We start from the raw sequence: 27,501 nt of genomic DNA on the forward strand, positions 1-27,501 counted from the left end.
ATAAGAGTATTCTAATCGACTTAAGCATGGCAACGGGAGAGAAATTTTCTTCATAGTCCACTCCCTCTCTCTGGGTATAACGCTTTGCCACAAGTCGAGCCTTAAAAGTCTGTACTTTACTAGCTTGGTCTCGTTTTCTCTAGTAGATCCACTTATAAACAATTGGTTTTACATCATTTGGTTGATCTACAAATTTTCAGACAGAATTGAAGTACATAGACTCCATTTCGAGGTCCATGGCTTTGACCCACTGATCACGATCCACATCTTTCATCGCCTGTTTATAGGTCGATGGATCCTCTATGTCGTCATTAGGTATGACGACTTGTGTTTCTGTTAAAACCAAGTAACGGTCAAGCTGATGAACAACCCTCCCACTACGTCGAGGCATTCTCAACTCTTGAAAAGGATGTGACTAACCAGAAGTACTAGTTTTATCTACTACTTTAGTAGATGAACTAGCTCTATCGGTAGCGTTTTTGGAAATTTCATTCAATACTAGTCTACTACGAGGTTGATGACTTCTTATGTGGTTTTCCTCTAAGAATGTGGCATTTGTCGATACAAATACCTTATTCTCTTGAGGATCATAAAATAAACCACCTTTTGTTTCTTTTGGATAACCTACAAATAGGCATAGTTTTGAACGACGTTCCAATTTTTTAGGATTTTGCACCAACACGTGTGTCGGGCATCCCCAAATCCTAAAGTGACGTAAACTACCTTTACGCCCTTTCCATAGCTCATAAGGTGTTTTTGAAACACTTTTAGAGGGAACGTTATTTAAAATATAGACAGCGGTCTCTAATGCATGTCCCTAAAAGGAATCAGGTAACTCAGCAAAGCTCATCATTGAGCGAACCATGTCCAACAAGGTTATGTTTTTTCTTTCAGATACACCGTTCTGCTGAGACATATTAGGTGCAGAGAGGTGTTACTTGATTCTGTGTTCTATCATATAGTCCTGGAATCTTAAGTTCATGTATTCCCTACCTCGATCTGATCGTAATGTCTTAATTGTTTTACCTAACTGATTCTCAACCTCAGCCTTATATTCTTTGAACTTTTCAAAAGAATCAAACTTGTGATGCATTAGGTAAATATGACCATACCTTGAATAATCATCAATAAAACTTATGAAATATTCATACCCACCTCGAGCTTTGACATTCATCGGTCCACAGAGGTCCAAATGTACGAGCTCTAAGGGTATTGTGGCTTTGAGACCTTTTCCAGTAAAAGATCTCGTAGTCATTTTTCTCTTAAGACAAGACTCATATGGAAGTAAAGAATTATCTTCTACTGATTTAGGAGTCCATTCTTAACCAATCTCTCAATCCTTTTGAGATTTATGTGGCCAAGTCTTAAGTGCCATAGATAGGCTTAGAAGAAACTTTTTGTCTTTTATTCTGAGTTTCAGCTGTTCTAAACATCTCAGTATTTAAGACAAATTTTGCTTTACTTGGTCTTAACTTATATAAGTTGTTTTCAAGTATAGGAGAACAAATTTGAATACCTTTTTTGAGAATGAATGCTTCATTAACTTCAAAAGATATTTTATACATTTGTTCCATAATACAACTGATAGATATTAAATTCCTCTTCATAAGTGGTGCATACAAAACATTTTTAAGTACTAGATATCTATCTTCGAAAAACAACTTCAAGTCTCCCACTGCTTTGGCCGAGACAACCTCTCCTATTCCAACCTTGAGGGTGATCTCGCCTTCTTCAAGCTTTTTCCAGGAACTAGTTTCCTGAAAAGAGAAGCAAATATGATTAGTGGCTCATAAATCCAATATCCAGGTTGAGGTATCATACTCCACTAAACATGTTTCAGCAACTAGTAAATCATATTTACCTTGTGCTTCTTTCGAGACAGTGGCCTAAGGACATTCCTTAGTTAAGACAAATCTCAAGTCATCTATTACTAGTGTTGAATTCAAATTGTTTTTCCATGTTGAGTAATTATCGCCATTAAGTTTTTCAGAAGCTAATAGTTGAACTAAAGAGCTAGTCATGCTAAAAGGAAAAACATATCCGTTTTAGTAAAAAACTTTCATCTTTTAAATCCAATCAAGTTTAGCAATAAAAACTAATAATGTACCCTTCATTATTATATTTTGCAACGATATTTCAATGGTTTAAAATAACCTTCACCGAAGGGTGATCGACTATTCCTCTGTTGAACCAAGACTATCTTGACTAGATACTATCACCAGAATAACTCTTATTCCTATAGTAACTCAGTTATCGCTACTTTGGTCAAGATTTTACTAACACTTAGTAATTCTCGTAAGTGTAACCCTCCATTTTCAGACCTCAAAGATCAGAATCATTATGCTCTCGAAGTTAGAAAGACAATAATGAAAACGGACCTGAGAGACCCTATCAATTTCTATAGTTCGCGGAGTTCCGAATCCTATAATACAGCCCTCCGATTGGTAAGGTCGCTCCAGGGCAGACATGCAGGCGCATTATAGGAATCTCACGGTGCGACCTAATAGAAGAGACCATAGGATGTGTTGACACACTTCTTTCTCCCACTTACTATGAACAACTTCCCCTATTCACCTTAGTATTGACTCATGCAAACACTCTTCGAATGGAGTCCGCTCCCAGGGCGGCCGAAAGCCAAGCATGAATCTCACGGTGTGAACTCTCAGGGACGCTAGAGCTAAAAGTACATTACTTCTCTCTAGCTAAAGTGTTCTAGACGGTTAGGGTATAAAATACTTAGTGATACATTTCGGCTAACTAAACATATCTTAAGTCTAGGTGATTCATCCAAGTATAACTTTTATACTGGATTTTTAACCTACGATGTCTAGGTGATAAACAATTTTTTTTACCTCACACGGCTCACGCATGCTCATAAAACTGGTTTAACCTAACTTAGACGCCGGCTCAATCTCCAGGTAGTAGGTGTTTCGTGAACCGTCATCTTAAAAACCTTCAACCTTAGTCATCTTATCCGACTTTTTGCCAAGATCTTGCCGGATGAGTTTTCTTGTAACTTTGGTTTTATAAGATATCAACCTGTTTTCTATGAAAATTGGGATTGCTCGATGGTTAATCCTAAGTGAGCATGCATCTTATCTTTGTTATAGATTTTAGAAGTCTAGGTTATTTTATAACAATTATAACAATTATAACCCTAGAGCATTCTCTATAACATTCTTCTTTCAAACAAAGATGCTTTAATATAACACTTATATTAAAACTAAGCATGCATAGTATATATTTTATAACACTTATAAGATATAACAAATGCATGTCATATGCTTTTCCTATAATGGGGTTTTAAAACTATATGGCATACTATATACACACATAATCAAATAACATTATACATCACATGCATAATAGGTAAACAACACTAAAGTGGATCGATTTTGGCATTAAAAACAAACAAATAAGTTTATTAATTTACAAACTACGAGTTTTAGGACATAAAATCCAACACCTCCACCACAAGAGCATAAAGTAGAAAGACAACAAAGGAATCAATAACACCAATGATATGCAAGAAATGTCTAGTATTTACCAAGAATCGTTCAAGAACATCCATGATTTAGGTTAAATCAAAGGAGATATTGATAGGATGTGAATTCTTCAAGTGTGGAAGAAAAAGATATCCATGGACAACCTAATTTGAAGAAAATTGAAAATCTTTTTCCTCCATTCTCTGAAGAGTCTGCATATATTTTGACAACAATAGATTTCTTGAAAAATATAACTCTTGGATTAATTGATGATAATTTTGCCGAAAAGCTTATTTCATTTTGCAAGTCAAATCTTCCATTTATTGGCTTAACTCATGAGATTTGGTTGTTATTGGCATTGGATGTGTTGAGATGTTTCTGTTCGAGTGGCTTACTTTTTTACTTTTACTTTCATTTTCGATTTAAAACTCGTGGAATAGTCTTTTTTAGGGAGGGATAGAATATGATGTAATGGGATTGGGATAATATGGTAAATTCAAATTAATCTTGGTTAAACTTTAATTAATTACATTTTAGTTTCCTAATTAGTTTTTAGTTTCTTTTTAGTTATACTTTAAGGATCCTATTTTACATTTAATCCTCTATAAATAGAGCATTCTTATCTTGTATTAGATCACTTTTGAATAGTAATAAATATTTGATTGGATTCTTGGAGAGAATTCTTCATTTATATTTTAGGCTACATCACATATTCTCTGGCGTGGCTTCTTCTTCTTCAACACCTCCATCTTTGATTTCATCAATTAATTCTTCCACATAATTTGGTTCGAATTAATCAACTTTTGTGTCAATTCCATTGATTTTTTCTTCTTCCAATACAAGCTCCTCTTTGATCTTTCTACCTTCCTTATTCTAATTGTCTTCAACTGTTTCTTTTCCTTCTACTTCGTTCATTGTTTGCACAATTTTACAGCCGATTTGGATGAGTTCTTGATCTTCTATTAATCCGATAGGCTCTTGGCTTTGATTTTCTTGAATTATTTCTTTTTTGAACTCTTGGCATTGGGTATTCCTCAATAAGTTTCAGCTTCATTGTTGTTGTAGGGTTGATTCTTGGGTTTTCTTGAATATGATTCAACGTTTTCTTAGTCGTTCTTTATAACCAAGATAATGATTTCTTCCTCTAAACGTACTAGTTATGCTATAAAATTTCATTCTTGGATAATTCGTCGAATTTCTTCTCGCTCTTCTTGAATTTAAAGGGTTCCCCCTAGTTAGGTGTATGTTATTTAGCAATGAACACAACTCATAAAACTCCCTCCTGTGATCAGCAACACGAAGAGCTTCCAGGTCTTCCGTTGGTGGCAGTCAACGTTGACCACCCAAACGACTGCTTTGATACAACTTGATGCACACGAGTGAAGAAATACCTCAGAATTTTATTAAGTCTTGCCTTCAAATACAAGGGTTGCCTCTTATTTATAAGAGGAGATGTGGGGCTTGGGTTTTAGTAGCCAGTTTAGAAGGTTATTTTGGTGGGAGACCTAAATAACTGGTTTAGTTTAAAACAAGAATTACAAGATTATGAGATTGTTGGATAACTAACCTAAGATTGATGGCAAAATACGAAAAATTCAAAGAACTAACAAAAGATCCTAAAAGGATTTAAAAGAAAGGTCAAGATTTATAAGAACTTTCAACATTTCCTGTATCGATTCCTTCCCCCTAAATAAGAACACATCCTCGTGTTTATGGCATCAAGTTGAAGGAGCCCGGGGCATGATAATCAAAAATATCATCAACGTTGAATGTGGGGATGATTTTTAAATTGGGAGTAAGTCCAGCTTATATGTATTGTCTCCGAACTTTTACGAGCATCCACGTCATCTTTATATCGAGCATTTGATGCTTCTAGGTGAGTTCGAACTTCCTCATGTAAATTATGTATCCTTTAAGCCATATGTTCAGCCTCCAAGCTAAGATCAAGATCTAAAGTAATACAAGGTTGTTTAGTATAAACGATCTCGAATGGAGACTTCCTTGTTGAACAGTTGACCATGTGGTTGAATGCAAATTCGGCTTGAGCTAGAACAAGATCTCATTATTTCAGTTTGTTTAAGTGTGTAGTATACTAATAGTATCTCTCTTAAATAGGTAACCATCTAAAATATGGAAATTTTTACAAGGTAGGTGATTTGAGCATACTGTCCAAATTTCTTTAAAATCAGGATCAAAGGAATATAAATCACAAATATTTTAAAAAAACCAATTATTTCACCCTTAAGAATAGTTAGTAGAGTATATTTGCAGCTTAAAGCATGTGCTACCTTGTTGTCTTTCTCTTTTGTTTGTTTTATGACAACATCAAATCTTCGAAGGAATTGTAACCAACGAGCATGCATCCGACTAATTGATTTTTTAAATTGAAGAAACTTAAGAGAAAAATGGTCGATCAGACGAATAAATTCTTTTACTAATAAATAATGTTCCCGCGTTTTAAGGGCTCTAACTAGTGCATATAATTCTTGAAAAAAAAAAAAAAGAAAAGAAAACTCTATGGAATGATTGTTTTGAGATAGGATTGCTCCGATACCTAATCTGAAGGCATCAACACATGTTTCAAAGAGTTTATTGAAGCTAGGAGTTTCTTAAGGGTATTAAAGCTGTTAAGTTAGTTATTACCGGCCAGTTAAAGTTTCCTTTCTTTAAACAATTACTAAGAGGGATTGCAATAGTGCTAAAATTCCTAATAAATTTCCTGAAGCTAATCCTAGAAAACATTGTATATCTTATACTGAATTGGGTGGCTAATGAGAAATCCAAGGAAATAGATTTTACATGTTAAGGGTTTATTTGTTAGATAACTCAAATTCGGTTTTATGTATCCAGATTTACTAAAGTCAAGGAATATGTATTTGGTTAGTAGTATGGATTCTGTTTTCGAAAATTGTTTTCGAATCTATGATCAAACAGTGAAAATTCTAGAAACAACTTTTTTAAGTTTTCAGTGTATCCAAGTTCTGAATTCAAAATTTAAAAATGTAGAAGTATATTAAAAGTGATTAAAAAAATAACAAATATAGTATTTCATGTTATAAATTCAATTATTTTTGTTAAATTAAAATATGTAATATATAATATATTATATGATATATGATATTACAAAATAATATAATTATACAATTTTTTTTTTATATAAAATAAGTTCATAAATGAATTGATAATAGTTTACGATCAATTTAGCATTTAGTGTATAACTATAATTAGTTTTATAGTTTATAAATATATTTTCAAACACATTTTGAAAACTTGTTTAAATTGAAATTTAATTTCTGAATTTGTTACTAAACATATATTTGAAAACATGAAATACAATTCTATTTTTTTAAATCCCTTGTTTTCAAGATTATGTTTTCAGATTGCCTACCAAACAGATTTTGCATTTTTTAATGTCGATTATCATTCTATTTTCATGCAAGATAGAAAAAAATGGTGGAAAGGTGTGTGAGGTGTTCTTCATAAGAATGACTGTAAGTAGGAATGTCGTCAAAATATGCACCTACAAACTTGTTTAAGTATGGTTGTAATATTTGATTCATTAAACGCATAAATATATTTGGTGTATTAGATAATCCAAAGGGTATCACTAGCCATTCAAAAAGCCCTTCGCTAGTTTTAAAAAGCCATTTTCCACTTATCTTGGGCTTTATTCGGACTCGATGGTACCTACTCTTAAGATCTATTTTAGAAAATAAGGATGCTCCTCCCAGTTGGTCTAAAAGATCACTTCGTCTAGGAATAGTGAATCTATATTTTATAGTGATCTTATTAATAACTCTACTATCCACACATAACCTCCAAGAACCATCTTTTTTACGTGCTAGGAGTGTTGGTACTACACAAGGACTAGCTAGGTTGTATATGGCCTTGTAGCGACAATTCTTGAATTTGATCATGTAATATATAGTGTATTCTTTTGGACTCATTCTATAATGTGGTAAATGTAGACGTGTGCTACCAGAACTAAATCTATTTATTAAAAAAAAAAATTGAAAATTGGATACGTATAGCTATGGACTAGCTAGGTTTTTCTTTTTTTGCAAATATAACAAAAAAACTTCTGCTTAAAAATTTGATTGTTATCTGATTTCTATGTGATTGTTATGTGATTGCTATGTGATTGTCACAACTGCAATTACAAAAAGGTTGAAGTCATGACTTTGATTTCTTAAAATGTATTTTTCATATGATGCAATTTTTCTAATTTTTATGGGTTAAAGTGAAAACTTGAGATGAAGGTTTAGATGTTTTCTTTTCGTCCGTTTTCCTTAAAAGGAAGAAGACCTACATTTTTACCTGACCACATAAATTCATATGTATTATCCCTCCCACCATGAAGAGCTTGGTTGATATATATTGGCAAAGTTTTCCTAAGAGAATATGACAAACATCCATATCTACTGCATCACATACAATTTGATCCTTATAATAATTTTCTATAGACAGAGGAACCGAACAAATTTCATTAACAGTAGCTTCTCCACCTTTTTATGTGGTGGCTCTTTGAAGGGTTATAATATGATGGAATAGGATTGGGATAATTTAGTAAATTCAAATTAATCTTGGTTAGTTACATTTTAGTTTCTTAATTAGTTTTTAGTTTCCTTTTAGTAATCATTTTAGGATCCCATCTTATATTTAATTATCTATAAACAGAGAATTCTTCCTGATAAACAACAACTTCTAATTGTTAATAAAGACTTTGATTTGATTGTTGGAGAAAGATCTCATTTCATCAATATCACAATTGTGTTTCATTCCAAAAAGAGCAATGATAGACAAAGTGTATGACCCCCTTTACTCTAATAGTAATTGGGTAAGTATGATAGGTTGGTTAATGAATTTTGGAAGTTTTAGTGAAGAAGATAGTTCGAAAATATAAAATAGGGTTAATTCCATAAATAATATAGTTTTCTTTGAAAAAAAAATATGACAAAAATAGGGTGATGGAAAAACTTTTTCTGAAAATAATGTGATTATAGAAACAAATGTCTCATTTAGAGTACGAGGTATGAAAATCGTATTGTACAAGGTTCATTTGTTCCTTCAATTCAAACTTGGTCAAATTCTTCATCCATGTCATGTCATCTATACGAGGCATGACTCATGGATACGGTTTTTGAAAAAAAAAAAATATATAAATGTTACCTATGGAGTTTATTTTTTTTGTTTGTAAACCATTAAAAACACTAGTTTGAAACAATAATTTAAGAAAAATATATCTAAAGTTAAAATTATGAATTACAAGTTAATATAAAATCATGTGCCATATGGTGATTGATTTCTCGCACACGCACCACGACGAGGTACAGAAATCCCAAAGTGTTGTTGATGGAGAATTACATCAACAGTATCTTGTCGAGTGATAACAGATGAAAATTCATTAGGTGCATAATACTCCAATTGATGACAAGAATTCAGTATGATGTCTACTTGAACTCCTAGTAAGTGTCCAAGAGAAGTTGGAATTAGATCATTAGTTACATGAGGTTCTAAGCAATATATTGCTTCAGAATATTCTCGGCCTGTTGTCATTGGCATCTATGACAAACAGTCTGTTCTCAGCATTGACAATATTAAGTCTACGTTTCTGTTGAACGATATCTCCTATACTTACAACACATCGATTACACATTAAACCTAGCTTTGGTAAATTATGTTGCATTAAATGTTGTTGTACATCTTGAACAAAATTATTCTATATGAAGAAAAATCGGTGTGAAATAAGATTCATACAACATAAGGAAAAAAAATAAATAATAAAATTCTTACCATGCAATAATAATAAACGTCGTTAGGTGGATATATCTTCTTGTAATTGAGTCGTACTAGAGTAAATAGTCCTATGATACAGCTTGTTCATTTACTACATCTCCTTCTACACAATGATCACAACATGCCTACCATAACAATAAATAGTCGTCATGAAGTTGTCGCCAGTCTTGGTCATGCTTACCTCTTAAATTGATTTGGTGTAGTTGGGGTCTATATAACACATTGGTGGCATCTACTACATCTCCTTCTACACAATGATCACGACGTGTCTACCACAACAATATATAGTCGGCATGAAGTTATCACCAATCTTAGTCATGCTTACCTCTTAAATCGATTTGGTGTAGGTGGGGTCTATATAATACATTGTTGGCATCGTTTGTCGCAGTCCAAATTGTCTTAACACTTGTTTTGGGTAATCCCACTCTACAATATGAAAGAATGTTAGAGATGAATGATTAAAACCTAAAAAAATATTTAATATTTATTTTTATATGAAAAATATTTACTCTAACCTAATTGTGAATTGGTCAATCAAATGATAATCAGTATAATAGTAACATATTTGCAGAATGCTAATGCAGCTAAAATATCGCTCCATCTACACAGGCAAGTGATATAATTAGAACTTTTTATTATATAAAATTATATTGAAATGAAGATGTAACGAAAATAAATAATATCTGACACTGAGTGGGTGGCCAATAAAATGATCGAAAGGTGGTAGACTTGTGGTGCTATAGTGTAAAACCGATCATAAGCTCATACTTGCAGTATTATTAGTGGGTATGCTATCTCTAAAGCTGGTGCATTACTAACTCGACATAATTCTCTATACAGCTATGCAAGACAGACACTACCCCATAAGTACCTACCAGATACCTCAAAACTTCACAATAAAGGTAAAAACATTAGGTGAATTAATTTTTTTGACTTTTCAGCAAACAAAAATCCTCCAATAAGTTACATGATATATACCTGTACATACCTCTATATGGTAATCTCGCCAGCATCAAAAGAAAACTCTGTAAATTGCAATGCTAACCAAGGGATACTCATTCTGGACCATTTCAATTATGGAGGTCAAACACCCAAAAAATCCTCACAAACCTATTTCCAATCATACATCAACGATCCAGTCACAAGTTCTCCAACAACTAGTAATTCAAATTATACTCCAACGTCTTGTAGTGTAATTGTGCATTCCCCACCAAGCATGTGAAATGTATGTGTTTTTGGTCTCCATTGCTCCAATAAAGCAATAATGAGATATCAATCCAATTGGATAAACCCAATCTGTGCAATCTCAAGAAAACCATGGTATGATCCGTGGATCTAATATTATACTGGAATCAACTACTTGCTCTCTTCTATGATAGTAGACTAAGTATCCCATAGTGATTGCGAACGATGGTGTGGTTATTGTAGATATAACTATACTAGATTAGAACGACCAAGATCCATAATCGACACTAAAAGTAGAGAGTACTTCCCCTTGTTTTTGCTATTAGGGAAGTAAAGAGTAGAGAGTACGTGTAGTTGATCATGGTTTCTATTGTTGTTGCGGGAACATGTCACTCAACAAGATGGTACGTGCTTAATTTCTAATAGGCATAGAGGCATTCTATCTATAGTTAACAATGAAGAATTAGTTTGAGAGAACCTAGAGCTTACCATCATTATTACCTTCGCCATATTACTAGTAATTTCAATACGAAATAATAATCAAAATAATTGAAAATTTTGGTGTATAAGGCTACAAATCATCACCAATTGCACAAGTTCATCAAATGCATGAAATAGTTAAAATGATTGAACCCTGAGTTTCTTGACTATTTTTCTGATATAGATTTAAATAAATGGACACAATCACATGACAATAGGTACCGTATGGGTGGATGACAACAAATGAGGCTGAATGTATGAATGAAGTTTTTAAAAGATCTAGAATGTTACCGATCAAGTCTATGGTTAGGCTAACATTCTATCAAACAATTCTATACTTTGAACATCACAAAGAAGAAATTAATGAAGTACTTGATCGTGGGGAAGTATATACGAAATATGCTACAAAAAAATTGAAAAGATGAGAAAAACGAGTTGCTTCGCATACTGTAAAGTCTATTGATAGGAACACCCAAAGTTTCAAAATTGAAACTGGGATAAGTATGACGTCTCCCTACAAAGGCCAACAAATACAGGTTGTGAGTCTAAAAGAGGGGACATGTTATTGTAACAAGTGACAATCTTTCAAGATTCCGTGCTCTCATGTAATTGTAGTTTGTAATTAAATACATTTCGATCAGTGTTGATTATGGATCCTAGTCCTTCTAATCCTGTACAGTTATATCTACAACTACGTCATCGTTCGCAATTAGTATGGGATACTCATTCTACTGTAGTTTTCAGTGCCACATAAGATAGCAAGTAGTTGATCCTAGTATCATGTTAGATCCACGAATCATAACGTACTTACAATAGTCTTGTTTTCTCGAGGTTGCACAAATTGGGTTTATCCATTGGATTAGCATCTTATTACTGCTTTAGTGGAGTGATGGAGACTAAAACCCCATACATGTCACATGCCTAATGGGCAATGCATAATTATATTACAAGATATTGCAGTACAATTTGGATTACCAGTTGATGGAGAACTTGTGACTCGATCATTGGTGGATTACAAGATTTTTTTGGGCATTCAACCTCCACAATTGAAAGAGTCTGGATTGAGTATCCCTTGATTAGTATCGAAATTTACGAAGTTGTCTCCTGATGTTGACGAGATTATCATATAGAGGTATGCACGGGCAATATCATGTTTGGAGGATTTTTGTTTGCTAACAAGTCAAACACATTAGTTCACCTAATGTTTCTACCTTTATTGGAAAGTTTTGAGGAAGCTGGTAGGCACTCATGAGGTAATGTTTGTCTTGGATAGTTGTATAGAGAATTATGTCAAACTAGTAATGCACCAAACTTTAGAGATAGCGAGCCCACTAATGCTACTGCATGTATGCACTTATGATCGATTTTACACCATAGCACCATAAGTTGGGTTGTCGTTTTACAATCATCTTGTTGAAGGTTCACTCAATATCAGGTATTATTTTTGTTACATCTTCATTTCATTATAATTTTATATTTTAAAAAGTTCTAATTATATTACATGAATGTGTCGATGGAGCGATATTTTAGTTGCATCTGAGCATTCTGCAAATATGTTACTAGTATACCAATTATCATTTGATCAACTAATGCACAATCAGGTAAGTGCATATATTTTTTATATAAAAAAATATTAAATATTTTTTGAGTCCTAATTATTCATTTTTTAAACTTTTAAATCAATTGGGCACCGAATACACAAGATTATGCATTATTCCCTAATTTCTATCATAATGGTCAAGACATTTGGTTGATGATGAACCCTCTAATATGCTTTCATATTGTAGAGTGACATTACCAAAACGAGTGTTAAGACAATTTGGACTGCGATAAACGATGCAACCAATGTGTTATATAGACAGTCGATTGCACAAAATTGATTTAAGAGGTAAGTATGACCAAGACTGGTGACGACTTCATGCTGACTATTTACTGTTGTGGCATGCACGTCATCATCATTCTGTAGGAGAAGATATAGTAGATGGGCTAGCTATATCAGAGGACTATTTATGCTAGTACACCTCAATTATAAGATATATCACACCTGATGGCACTTATTATTACTACATGGTAAGAAAAAAAATTTCCCAATTATGTTGTATAAATATTATTCTACACTAATTTTTTCTTCATACAAAATAATTTTGTTCAAGATGTACAGCAATATTTAGTGCAACATAATTTACGAGAACTATGGTTAATGTGTGACTGATGTGTTGTTAGTGTAGAAGATATCGTTCAACAGACACACGGATTTAATGTTGCCAACATTAATAGAAGACGTGTTCATCGTAGACGCCAATGACAACCGATCGAGAATATTCCAGAGTAATACATTGACCCAGAACCTCTTGTAGCTAATCATTGGATTTCAGCTTCTCCTGGACACTTACTAGATGTTCAAGTAGACATCGCATCAAGTTCTGGTCATCAACACGAGTGTTATGCACCTGATGAATTTTCATTTTTTATCATCCAACAAGATATTGATGTTAATTCATCATCAACAACACTTTAAGGTTCCTATACCTCGTCATGGCGCATGCAAGAAGACAACCACCATGTGGCACATGAGTTTATGTTGACTTGTAATTGATAGTTTTGACTTTAGATGTATTTTTCTTTAAATATAATTGGGACAGTTGCAAATATAGACATTAGACCCAAAGTATTAACAAATATAACATAATGTAAAAAAATTGCAAATATGACCAAATTAAATAGTTTACCAGTGATAGACCATATCACTGGTAAGAGTCTATCAATGATAGAAGTCTATCGCTGATAGACTTGGGAGTCTATCAACGATAGAAGTAAACTTGTCTATATTTACAAATTTTTTTAAATGATGTTATACACTTAGTTATTATTTCTAAAAATGCTACCAATTACAATTATCCAATATAATTTGATTAATCTTTTTTCCTACTGTGTTTTTAATGTTTTATAAACAAAAAAAAAAAAAAAAAAAGAAGAATAAACTTCATGGGCAATATTTAAATTTAGTTTGAATTTAAATTTAAAAATCATAAAAAGAAAACCTTACTTGTGGACGAGGTCCATGAGTTTAAACTTACTCGTGAACCAAGTCCACGAATAATGCCTCGTGGCAAATGACATGGATGAAGAGTTTGACTAAATTTGGATGGAAGTAACACATGAGACACGATTTCCTTACTTTTGTCAATAGTTTCTTGCTCATCCTAAATGATACATTTATTTCTATAACCACCTTATTAAAAAAAAATCCCACCAACCTAAATGATACATTTATATATATAAAATTAAACGAAAAGTTATATATTAGTTTGTATAAATAAAAATGGTATAATAAGATATCTTACCTTAGAGTAATTGTTGTGCGATTTCTTCAAATGTGGATTGATTTATAGAGAAAAATAAGTATTTTATATAAGAATCATAGGCATTCACATTTTAAAAAATAAATAAATAAATAAATAAGTATTAAATTAAAAAAAAAAACTCATCAATACAATTGATAATAAATATAATAAAATGAGATTATGAAAAGAGAGAAAAAAGAATAATTCATTGGAATTTTTAAATTAAGAATGAAATTAAAATTTAAAAAAGATTAAAACTATATTTTACCAAAGATTTCTCTAGAACTTCTCTCCATTATCTCCCCAATCTGTCCAAAAAAATCTTTTAATATACAAAAGATTTCTCTAAAACTTCTCTCCATATCTCCCTAACCTCTCCAAAAAAAATATATTTTATACGAAATAAAATAGAATAAACATAAAAATCGATTCAACTTTGAAGTCACTGATAGAATCGATTTTGGTTTGAAGTTTCTAATTATGGCAAAATTTGTCTAAAATTTTGAACATCAACAGGTCAGTTAAATACTCTCTTTCTCTAAATATTTCTAGATATGTTACTCTTCTCTTCATCATTCTTATTTATTTATCTATTGTTGATTGAGGTGGAGATAGAAGAAATAATGGTTGAGAAGGAGCATGTGAACTCAAAAAACTACATTCAATCTATTTCTCTAGCAGGCATTCAAACTTAAATCTCACCCAAAAAAATTTTTTAAAAAAAAAAAAAAAACTAAAGACACATTACTTAGTCATAGATTACTACACCTCTCCATCAATGAAATGAGTTTTTGAATTTGTAGGGTTTCATCTGGATCGGTTCAATGTTTTCATTCAACATATCCAAATTTTTTAGTCCACACTATTTTTGGGAAGGTTTCTATGATAGAGGAACTTTTTGTAGCTATCACGTTAACATGAAAATTGGCAATAATTGGCTATGAGACTATCAATTTCTTTATTTGTATAGATAGATTATCACACCCATACATGAAAAAGTTGTGTTTTTTTATTTGGAGTTGCATTTTTTTTTTTAACAAAGACTATGCACAATCAATGAAAATGTATAAATGTGAGGGCAAAGTAGTCTTTACAAAAAAATTAAGGACAAAGAGGGAAGTGAAAAATTCTTCCCTCTTAGTCCCTTTTAGTATAGATTATATTAGTTGTGAAATTAACCCCAGTTTATGCCTTGTTTTTCCTATAAATTCCCACCATTTATCGGGCTTATTCTTTCTCTTAAAATTTTCAGCAAGTAGCACTTGGGTTTCTAACGAAGTCTAATGAGGTTGAGATCTGCCACCCGTTGTATCTAATTTACATATCAATTAAATGTGAATGTAATATGACATTGATTTTATAACAAAGGAAGTGGCTAACATGATTTTGACAACATTATATCATTTTAGCTTTGTAAATTGTAAGCTTATACTTTCATTAATTTGGTTGTGTTGTGATCGATGACTTCTGAGCTAATTTATAAAAAGGATACCATGAGGTACACTTGGTAGTAGCATTGGATTTTCAAATATATTAATTGGGAGTGTTTATAAAGTTTCTTTTTTGAGGTGTGGTTTATCCAATTTTCAGGATAAATTCTACCTAAATTTTTTTAAAAAAATTATTATGAAAATTTTGCTAGCTACATGTTTTCTAAAACAAGTCCTTCTATGATCGATAATAGATTCCATAATTTCGTTGGGATCTATTATTGGCATGCCACGCCCTAAATTGATGGGGTAACATGGGGCGGGGTGTGACACAAAGCTCATGATCCTTCCTCTTGACTTCTTTCAGGTAAAAGAACAGTGTCAATGACAATATGTGTATACAAGAGCCCTAGTTAGGGATAGATTAGGATTATTAGTAGGATGTTAATAAAGGCATAAATATAGTGTGTTAGAGCCCTTAGAGAGGTATGGAGATTTTGGTAGGAATTTCCATTGTGAAAACAATGGGAGAGATAACTCTCTCGAAAGGTTATAGGGAGTAACCCTTATGCCCTCCACAATATCCTACAAATAATCCTAATGTATCCCTCACTGGGGCTATCACGGTGTATTCTGAACAAAGGGAATGACAACAAAGGGTTGCATGACACAACAATATCTAATCTTTCTGTGCTGCCTCCTGTTGATACCAAACAACCCAAGAAGCTCCTATTTGCAATTCAAAAACACAAAACAAACCATTTAAAGAAGAGTACGAGTCTGACTCTTCCAGTTTCCTCCTCAGCCCATCACTAAAGACCTCTTCTTTCATTACTTAGAGGAGTTCTAAACCTTCAAAGGGCATCACTACTCAAGAAACAACTAAAACCCAACATTTCGTTGACAATTCTTCAACAATTGGCCAAGGAATCAACCTGGGGGCTATCCGGTTTCTGGAAGATAAAAAATTAATTAAGAAAAAAGAGATTGTTAGAATGAGGTGCATCAACAGAGAGAGAGAATTAGGTGCAATTTCATTATGAATCACGGAAACTGAGGCTTATCTTAAGTTTGAAGTCTTTCAAAATAAGATGGGATGTTCGTTGGGCGTATTTTCTGGAGGAAGTTCTTTAAATTTCTCTTATAAAGCTCTGTTCTTGATGGTTGACTCTTGTTTTTGTTTGATCTTAAAGGACCCTTTAGATTATTCTCAAATAAGAGGGTATTATGAGTTGCTCAAAGAAGAAATAAAACAAACCTGGTGCCTCAATCCAACCCAACTTGAAAAACATATGGGTTGGGTTGGATTGAGTCAGCCCCATGCATAGGGTTGGTTGAGTTGGGGTTTTACCAACCCAAAATTATGGGGTTGTCCAAAAAATCCCTCTAACCCGACCCAACCCAACACAACTTGTATACACCCAAATTGTGAACTTTATTGAGTTATGCTAAACCAAACATAACTTGTTAATTTCCTAACTGAGTGATCACTTCTTATCCTAAACCCTAACATTTTAAATGTTAAACCCAAACAATCACTCTCGGTACACTCATAAAGTTACACGATCCCTCAATTGGGATTTTAGAAAAATAATAATAATAATTTTTCACTAAAAAAATGAAAAGAGACTAACACTCAAATATAATAACTCTCAAGAGTAGAGATGTCCACGATGCGGGGTGGTGATGGGGAAGCCTTCCCTGTCCCCATCCCCACCCCGCTATTCCATTCCTCATCTCCACAAATTTCCCACGAGGAACCGGAATTCCTGCTGGAAAAATTCTCCATCTCAGTTTTTTTACCAATTTTTTATTTATTTTCAATCAAAAAAATTTTTAACAATTTCTTCTCCATTACTGTTGTATTTATCGGTCCTATAAATCAAACTCATCAGTTTTTTGAATTCCTAATCCAAAACCCATCTCAACATTTCCATCTTGTTTGCTTCTAATTCCTCTTCTCTGTTTTTTTTTTTTTTCCTGATTAAATTCAAGGGGATTTTTGGGATTTTGAAAGAAGAATTTGGTTGATAAATTATTATTATTATTATATATTTATTATTCAAATTAGCAAAGAGGAAATGGAGAGGCAAAACTCAGAGCTGTACTTGCAGAACTGTTACATAATGAAGGAAAATGAGAGACTGAGGAAGAACGCTTAGCTTTCGAACCAAGAAAATCAAGCACTTCTTTCAGAACTGAAACAGAAATTATCAAAAGCCAATGCTTCAAAATCAATCCCTGAATCTTAATCTCTCCTCTGCAAATCCTTCTAATTCTTCCAACTGAATTAAAGATATCTTAGATGCATCTAGAAATACAGTAGCCTAACCCTCCTGTTAATTGAAGTGAAGAAATAAGAAATAGAAGATAAAAGACCATATCCGCAAAGACCTTGATGGAAAACAGCAGAGGCGGTGGCAACATGAGATCGCTGGCACACCGGAAAGGAGGGGAGGAGGATGGGAGGTGAACTAACTATGGTTGACAATGGCGGCTGACTGTGGAAGAGAAAGGATTGAGAGTGAGACATGCGGCTATGTATATGTGTGTGTGTAAATGTGTATATATATGTATATATATTCACAATATAGTTAGCGCGGGGACTCGGGGTAGGATTGAGGACGAGGAATATAATCCCAATCTCCGCCCCAAATGGTAAATGGGAATAAAAATTCCCCCCTCTCTCCCCATTCCTCGTGTATTCGGGGATTCCTAACCTCGTTCTGGACAGGTCACTTGGGTTAAATGGACATCTCGGAGAAATAGAGTAAAACAAAGGTAAACAATACAATGAAAAACTCTCCATATAAGTAGACCCTTATAATCCTTAACAGACCAACCAACATAAAAGATATCTCACTGACATACATCAAAAAATCTTTAAATCTAATGCCAACAAAAGACCAGCGAGCAATCGAGATAATTCTTGAATATGTTGGAAGAAAACCAATAGCACGCCAGAGGAAGACCGAACTGAACCAATGTGAGAGGTAGATTTTGATAAACGAGAAAACTGAGACTTCTATTTTCAGAGATAACCCATGAATCATACCAAACACTATTCGGCTACCACTTCTAAACTTGAAAATTGTAAGAACAATCTAAACATATTTAAAGCAGCCATAGTTTCAAGATCACGAGAATTCCACAATATTAATTAATTTCAAGTCTAGACAAAGATCCAATAAGACTTCAATCAAGGATTAAAATTTGGCAGGAACAATGGTGACTTAGCAACTCGATCATTTTCACCCTATTGAAACAAGGTATCAAAATCGCCTACAAAATAAACCTCTGAATTATGATCGACATATTCTAGTTGTGCTGGAAAATCTACAAGTTACTCATTACTTACGCTAACCACTGATTCTCCACCTGACTCGTAAATAAAATGATTATTCTTACAAGATGAATGGCTAGAAGCCCCTTAACAAAAGAAATATTTGATTTTCGAAGATTAATGATTTATCAGTTGAACCTTTCCATAATTTACCTCCTTAGGACCAAAAGAATTGAAAACACAATGCAACTCAGCATTCACTCCTTGATCACCCAGTGAACTATCATCATTAATAAAATCTTCATTCATGGTAGGGACAGTTGGATTATCATTTTCTATAAACAACTCTCCTTTGCCCGGCAAGGGAAATCCTTTATCATCCATATCCCCTCCACTGTTCTTTAATTCCTCAACTGTGAAGTGCTAACAGAAGCTTTGGGAAGCTGAACCGCCTTATTTGAAATGAATCAATAAGGTTTCCTTTACTAAGTGGGAACACAAACTTCAGCATAATCAGTTACCTCAAACACTTAATCTCTCTTAACTTCAATTAATCTTGCAATATCCAAAGAGTTTGAAAAGTCTTTGAAAAGTAACTCACTGTGAAAGATATTTGGAGGGTCCAATGGAGAAACATCACTAAATCTAAGATGAAAACTTCCATTGTTATGGTCTTTAATTTCAATTCACCTGGGACAATTGGGGCTTAGAAATTGGGAACTTTAGAAGTTATGTTTGTTTGGGATCTTTAACCCTCCAAACATAACTCAATAAAGTTACATCATCACTTAGTTGGGGGCTTCGAAATTGGGAACATTTTAAACATTTTATTCCCACTGAGAGATCGTGTAAATTTATTGAGTACCATGAGTTCGCTAATAATCTCAAGGACAGACCACTTTTCAATTCAAGTTGTAAAATCAAACCAGAATTACTTGAAAATGTGCATCAAATCAATTGACTCGAGCATTCAGGACGAGGAAAACAACTCATGTACCTTTACAAGATAGCTTTTACTCCTCCCTAGACCATTGTCCACTCTTTCCACCAATTTTGCTTTTGAGTCGCACATTTGTGATCTGTACATCTTTTGAAGCTGCTTTGCACATATCATAGACAGTAAGGCCAGCGATGGTCACTGCTGTCATTGCTTCCATTTCAACCCCTGTTTTTCCTGTCGATGCAGCTTCTCCTTCAATATCCACACTGTAATTTTTGGGATTCAAATGAAGATCGACGCGTACATGTGTCAGGGTTATGTTATGACAAAGTGGAATTAGGGTGCTTGTGTGCTTTGCTCCGCTTATTCCTGCAATTTTAGCAACACTGAGGACGTCTCCCTTGGTCATCTGGTTAGCTAAGACCAAATCGAACACCTTCTTGCCGAGAATTACATTGCAACTAGCAACTGCAATTCTTTTGGTACTTTCTTTTGAAGAAACATCCACCATTTGAGCTTCCCCAGCTCCCCCAACATGAGTCAAAGACAGAGCATTTTCATCTGTTTGAGATATCATTTCCGACTTCTCAACTGTAAAATTGTTATTTGAAGAATCCAAAGTCCCACTTGAAGGAGGCTCTCCAAATACTGATTCCATTTCCTGAACAAAAAGTACAAAGGTGGATAAGAAGGGATACAACAGAGATTCAGAATACAGCTTCAGAATCAACTACACATCTAAAATAAGGGTAGAAATGGCAATCATAGTATACAGTCCAAAATTGTTCTGTTTTTCATATCTTTTCGATTTTGATATCTAAAAATGAATTGATTTCATTCAAGAACTACGCTTAGCTCCCCCACTCAAAAACGGCATGATATAAAACATATTTTTTTATAAGATCAATGACATAGAAAAAATATCAAAGATACTATTTCAACAGAGATCCCATGTCAACCATAGACTACGACATGATGCAAAATTTCGTAAGAGACCATCAGTACAAGTCTCCTACTCTTGTCCAGCTCACCTACCACACAAGAGGAGCAAACCAAAGCCATGCATAGAATACTGTTTTTCGAAAGAATGTATAGAATACTGTTATCCAGCAAGTACTATAATAAGGGCAACGCAACTTTCGTACAGCTTCTGAGAATATTTTTTAGTCGTCAACGAAAATAGTATTTTCAAGTGACATATTATTTATATTTTCTAACTAAGAAGAAGCGGCCGCGACATAATGTAGGACTATGTAATAAACCACAAGTAGAAGCCTCCTTCTGTTCTAATTCAGCTAACCACGCAGAAACAAAGTGGAGCAAACCAAAGCCACGAAAAGAATACTGTTAACCAGCAAATACTATATTATGGTTATGTTTGGTTTAGAATTTGTTCTTAACTGAGGTATTTTTCTAACCAGCAGTATTAAAAGAGGAAGAAGATAAAAGGGTATAGCTTTTGAGATGAATATCTTAATTAAGTGCTTGCTTCAAAAGCATTTTTGATGTGTTTTTAAGGGTTTTCTGAACTTTCCTAACAGCACTTTATCTGCTCTCAATTCAAAACTTTATTTATTTATTTATTTATTTTTAATAAATGACCAACTTTTATTTAGGAAAAAAAAGGCCCACAAAAGGGAGCACGCTAGAATGTCTCCAACCTAACACAAAATAAGGCCTAACGAATAAATACAAAAAGAACTCATCACAGATGCTAGAGAGAAGTATTAAAGTTTGCCAAGGACCAAACATCAAAAGGTTTCCTCTCAATCCCACGAAAGATCCTACTGTCTTTCACCTCAAAAGCCCCGCACACCAAAGCACACATCCAACCTTCCATAAAAAAATAAATAAATAAATAATAAAAAAGAAACTCTTCCCTCCAAGCGGCGAAAGGAGGAAAAACTCCTCAATCATAACATCGAGATCTCTATGACCAGCTAACTGATAGTCAAACACCCCAAAGAAAATGTTACAAACCAATCGCACATAAGTACAATTCCAAAACAAGTGATCCAAGTCTTCCCCTGTCTTCCCGATAAAGAATAAAGCAAAAAGGCCCAACCACAAATGACAACTTCCTCGAAAGTCTATCCAAGGTTTTAATTCTTCTATGAATAACCTGCCAGATAAAGAACTTTGTCATCTTTGGAATTTTCACCTTCCAAGGAAAAAAAAGATCGACTCTCTAAAGGGAGAAGGATCTCGTCAGCAACAACACGTTAGCAACAAAACAATCCCCAATCATCTATCCTCCTAGAAATAAGTCCCCAACCCATCTCCCACCACACACTAAATCAACTCAGAGAAAGAGGGGCACTCTGAAGAAGTCTCTCTTCACATGTTCCTAAATGTGTCTTCATTTAACCCTACCCGATATCTAGTCAAAAGGATGAGCACCATACTTGCTTGTGATAATCCAAGACCACAAGGAAAAGGATTCAAGGTGAAAACACCATAACCATTTTTCCAATAACACCCTATATGAGCCCTTAGGTTCCCTAGTTCCAACCCTCCCAAGTGAACGGATTTACCAATGGTCTCCCAATTCACAAGTGGGCTTTTTCGCCTTCCTCCACATCTTCCCACAAAAAATTCCTCATAAGCTTCTTTGGGTTCTAACACACCAAACACGGGGCTCTAAAAAGAGAGAAGAAGTAGATGGGAGTGCCACTCGATACCAACTGAATTAAGATGAGTCTTCCTCCTTTTGAAAAATAACTTTTCTTCTAGGAAGTTAATCACTTCCTCACTTTATCCTCTATCGAACTTTAAAAAGGCAAATGTTGTGGGTTATTTCCCAAAGGGAGCCCAAGATACGACGTCAGTAAGACACCTATCTCACAACCCACCAATTTGACCCACTCTCCCAGCTTAACAAAATTACTATTCAGACTCAGGATCTGACACTTACTTCTATTGATCTTAAGCCCAACATAGCTTCAAAGAAAGCAAGAATGTGGTTCAAAAAGCAAGAATGTTTAGTTATCCCGCCCTTCAAGTTTAGCTCTTCTTTTTGCAACTCTGTTTGAGTTATTGGTCCTTAACGTAAGCAAAACTGACCCTAAAAACGGAAGGATTGAGGGCTAGCCCTTCCACAACGAGTTACATACAAACGAAGTAAACATCTAACAACAATCTCATAATCATGAAAACCAAGATCCTGTTTGATAACCATTTGATTTTTGGATTTTAGTTTTGAAAATTATACTTGTTTTCTTACAACTTTTTTACCATGGATTTGAGACGTAGATGCATTTTTTCTAACTACATTTAAATTCAAAGTCAAATTTCAAAAACAAAAACAAAATTTCAAAACTTACATTTTTAGTTTTTGAAATTTAGCTTGGTTATTAAAAACACCCCTAAAAAATAGATAACAAAACAAAGAAATCATGTGTAAAAAAGTGTTTATAAACTTAATTTTTAAAAACTAAAAACCAAACGGTTATCAAAAAGACCTAGATTACTAATCCACCTTAAACACTTAATTTAGACTATGAGAGCCATACTGGTTTTTAACCTTCATAGCCATGATTTACTAAGTTATGTAAAACGTGAACATAATCCCTCGACAATAATTTTAAGCAGAAGGACGATTCCCTTAAAACATATTGTGAAAACCTATGTCTGGAAACATGCATCTACGTCTTTCTCCTAACCGTAATAGCAGCGGCCACACAATGGCTAGACACAGAGTATTTTGGTTATCTAATAAACAATTCGAGAAATGCCTCGTGAAATTTCCTTTTTCTTTCTCTTTCCCTATTTGGTAGTACATTCTATAGTGGTTCATCATCATTACTAAAGCTCGTATTCACGATGATATTGAACTTCGAATTCTGTACAAACGCTAACCATTGAAATCCAAAGTACCTTGTTAAATTCAGCAATGGTATTTGCTAAGTCATGGTCGCTGTTGCTGCTAAACAACCTTCTTGATGAAGGAAATACAGCTCCAAGTCGGCGAAGAAGCATCCGATCAGAACAAGATTATTTCAAACAGCTGCCAATGCCATGGAATCGTAAAGAACAACTGAGCCGCAACCTTCACCGTGGAAGGCAACAAGCAGATGCAGAGGAAGGTTAGGTAGGGCTTTATTTTGATTTCACATTTTCAACGTTGCCACTCATATCACGTTGGTCCAAGGTCTTAATGTTAATAAAATTTTGATGTAAATGTCGATAGAAATTTCTTAAAATATATATAAAAATAAATAATTCAAAAAATAAATTTAAATTAGTAAATGAATATTTTTATTATTTTCAAAAAAATTAATATATCTATTATTTATATTATATTTACATTAGTGGTATTTTGATGATTATTTTTTTGCATTTCGTAGGCCTTTCTTCGATATAATAGAAATGTTGATTCATCCATCATGTCGATATCAAACCCATGGAAACATGGAAATATCGACATTTCGACGGAAATTTAATACTATGCATTTGTCTACATTTTAAGTTAAAATTAGTTTGTTATTTCAATAAGGGATGTTCGACATGCGAACATGAATTGGGTTGAATTTGGTAAAAATTACCAACTCAATATTTGGCCCACCAACTTTAAATGTTGAGAGAGTTAAATTGTTTATTTTTACCAACTCACCCAACTCTCCATCATTCCAATGTTATAAATGACTTCACTCATCGACCATCGTCAGCGACTACCACTACCACACTCCAGCGATACGCTCTGATAACCACCTTCGCGTGGCCAACTCCGATGATCAACTCTAGGCTCCAAAACCACCTCTAACGACCATCGTTGCAAAAAGAAACTCCAGCGACATACTCCGACAACCACCTTCATAGCCAACTTCAACGACCAACTTCGAGCTCCGAAAACCACCTTCGACGACCACCTTTGCACAAGCAACTCCGACAACCACCTTCGTGCAACCAACTCTGGCAACAACTCCAATGACCACCTTTACACAAGCAACGCTGACGACCAACTCTGGGCTTCAGCAACTGTCTCCAACGACAACTCCAGCAAAGACCACCTTCGATGATCAACTCTGGTGACAACCACCTCTAATAACCAACACTAACATTCACCTTAGGAGACCAACTCCTACGAAGACCATCTCTAATGAGACACTTAATGATAACTCTATTTTTCGTGCATGTTCAACTTATACATTCTAAGACCATTAAAGTATATTGTAGGGTTGTTGCCTACGTTACATGCAATATTTATATGTAGAAGGGTGGTTACTAAAAGAAAAATTATGCTATCCTTTTGTAACTTTCTTGTTTTCCAAACTAATTATACAATTCCTCCAACAATTAGTTTGAGGTTCATTATTTTTAAGTTTGGAGTCTACTTTTTATAATTCAAATTATGTTTATTTGTTGGGAAACGATCTGTGTCGTATTGGGTGTTATTCATTGCTATGCATTTTTTTTTATATGTATATAAACATTTTTGTGGGCATTATTCTTTCATTTGTAAGTGGCAAACGAGTCTTAACTATAAAAACTAACCATAAAAAGTGTTTGAACAAAAAAAATATTTACAAAAAATGAGTTTGCACAAATATATATCATTTTGTTGTATTAGTGTAAAATGTAAATAACCAAGTGTTTGCACAAAAAAGAAAAAAATCATTAACCATAAAAATTGAAATTCATATTTCACAAATGGGCAAAAAAAAAAAAAAGATAAGAATTGGTTTTTTTGTTTTTTTGTTTTTTTTTGAACTAACATTTATGGTTGAGTTAAAATTAATTAGGATTAAAAATCAAAAGTTAGGAGTTAAAAATTGAGAGTTAGGGGTAGAGAATATATTCATTTTATTGGAATATGACATGTCATTGGGGATGTAAATAAAACTATTGTGCAATTATTTGGTGAAAGTATGGTACATTTTTCAAGAAGAAGAAACAAAAAGTTTTACAATTTTTAAGCTTCTTCGGTGTTCATAATTGAGGGCTAAGTAATTGTGAAAAGTTTTCATTTGTTTAGAATATGTTTGGTGTTTAGAAATGGAAAGAAATAAGTTATGTAATCGAGTGTTCAAAAATTAAAAATTATGATAACTGTATGTGTAACAACCCGACTTTCTAGTAACTACTAGGAGGACGTTACTACATGCATGCATAAACTTGAAAATAGATCTCTTGCAATTTAAGTGAAAAGAGGCAAATCTATTTTATTAAAAATTGAGTTAAAAGAATAAAATCATAAAAATCTTTGTTCTAGGTAACCCTAACTCTAATTTAAAAATAAATTAAAGTTGATCAATCAAGAATTTAAGTGTTTAACTTCTAAACCAAAACATGAAAACATGAGAAAACGAAGCAAAAGCGATGTCAAGTCCCAAAGGCTCGGTCACGGATTCTTATTATCATTCACTGATCTGTCCTTGCCTCTACTTGAACAATATGTAGAGAAAAGAAGTTCTCAAGGTGAAGATTGAGGCGTTCTTGGCGGATTTAAGAGACGACAGAGGCTTCGAAAAAGTTCTTTTTTTTCGCTTTCTCACTTTACAGTCATGTTGGCAAATTTTATGAGAATATGTGTTGGAGAGCTATGAGTGGCTAAACGCTTTCGTTTTAGGGTGTTGATGAAGTTAGTTATAAATTTAGGATAAGTTTTAGTACTTTCATGAATGCTTTTCAATGACATTGTGTTTAAGTCTTATTGATTGGCCTTCAATGAATGTTAGGTTGAATGTTTAGCCGGAATTGTATTATTGAATCATTATTAATCTCTTGTAAAAATAGTTAGATTAGTAGTGAAAGTTAATTACTACATTGCTTAGTGCCTTGTTTCTTAATTTGATATTAAGAAATTAGTTATCATTTAAGTTGCTTGATAGTAGATTTTTTTTTTTTTAAAAAAATAATATTGATTTAAGTTTCTAGACTTAAGCATAGTATTTATACATAATTCCATGAATTTGGTAAAATAGACAACACCCTAAAACACTTCAACTCTTGGATTTTCAAAACTCTTTTATTTGTTTTATTTATTGCTTGAAAACTTACAAACTGAAACTTGATTTTCATTCCTTAGCTAAAATTGACACGATTCTAAAATAGATAGACAAAACCAATTGATTTGATCTTTAAGGACGATACTCGGTCTCTTATATCGTTTTAATTACTATAACTTGACCACGTGCACTTGCATGCTTGCACCAGTTTTCAATTTTCTTCCTTGTTTGGTTCACCAAATTTAAGTCGATTAAAACTCTAAATTTTATTTTTTTTCCTTTTTAGGCTGCCAATGAAAGATATCTTCATCCCCTGACATGTATATAAGATTGAAACTTGCCAGAAGAAACTTGTTGAATACAATTGTTTGTTTGTCGTTAATAACATCACTTCATTAAAACCACCGATGAAGAAGAAACCAGTGACATGATTTTGATGATGATCATTGGTTTCAATTCACATTAGTTGAGATTAGGGGTACTTGTGAGTTGGGTTGAAACACTTTTAGACTCAACGCAATTGTTCGGGTGTAAGTTTCTTCAACTCAAAACAACTTGATTAACCAAACGCATGAGTAACAAAAATATATGGATAGGTTAGGTCTACATGT

At 33.5% G+C, this 27,501-nt stretch overlaps 1 protein-coding gene and 1 pseudogene across 7 annotated transcripts; one reads left to right on the forward strand and one right to left on the reverse strand.

Annotated features, from left to right (window-relative positions):
- Positions 1-1,517: 1,517 nt before the first annotated feature.
- Positions 1,518-24,120, reverse strand: CNX3 (cofactor of nitrate reductase and xanthine dehydrogenase 3). 7 transcript variants are annotated; one of them, XM_090318150.1, is made up of 3 exons: positions 23,820-24,070; positions 20,001-20,604; positions 1,518-1,757 (listed from the first exon to the last, which is right to left on the reverse strand). In XM_090318150.1, the coding sequence occupies exons 1-2, from the start codon at positions 23,919-23,921 to the stop codon at positions 20,017-20,019; spliced, it is 690 nt and encodes a 229-aa protein (XP_090174276.1). In that variant the 5' UTR covers positions 23,922-24,070; the 3' UTR covers positions 1,518-1,757; positions 20,001-20,016. The 7 variants fall into 7 exon arrangements, with proteins under 7 accessions (XP_090174276.1, XP_090174272.1, XP_038899784.1 ...); XM_090318146.1 differs by lacking the exon at positions 1,518-1,757 and adding an exon at positions 9,260-9,707 and having other exon boundaries at positions 23,820-24,090; XM_039043856.2 differs by lacking the exon at positions 1,518-1,757 and adding an exon at positions 13,018-13,396 and having other exon boundaries at positions 23,820-24,120.
- On the forward strand, positions 17,802-18,009 carry LOC150033798 (protein LITTLE ZIPPER 4 pseudogene; annotated as a pseudogene).
- Positions 24,121-27,501: the final 3,381 nt, after the last annotated feature.

This window comes from Benincasa hispida, chromosome 9 (assembly GCF_027475165.1).
Source record: "Benincasa hispida cultivar pf3 chromosome 9, pf3_genome.v1.1, whole genome shotgun sequence".
NCBI classification, from domain to species: Eukaryota; Viridiplantae; Streptophyta; class Magnoliopsida; order Cucurbitales; family Cucurbitaceae; genus Benincasa; species Benincasa hispida.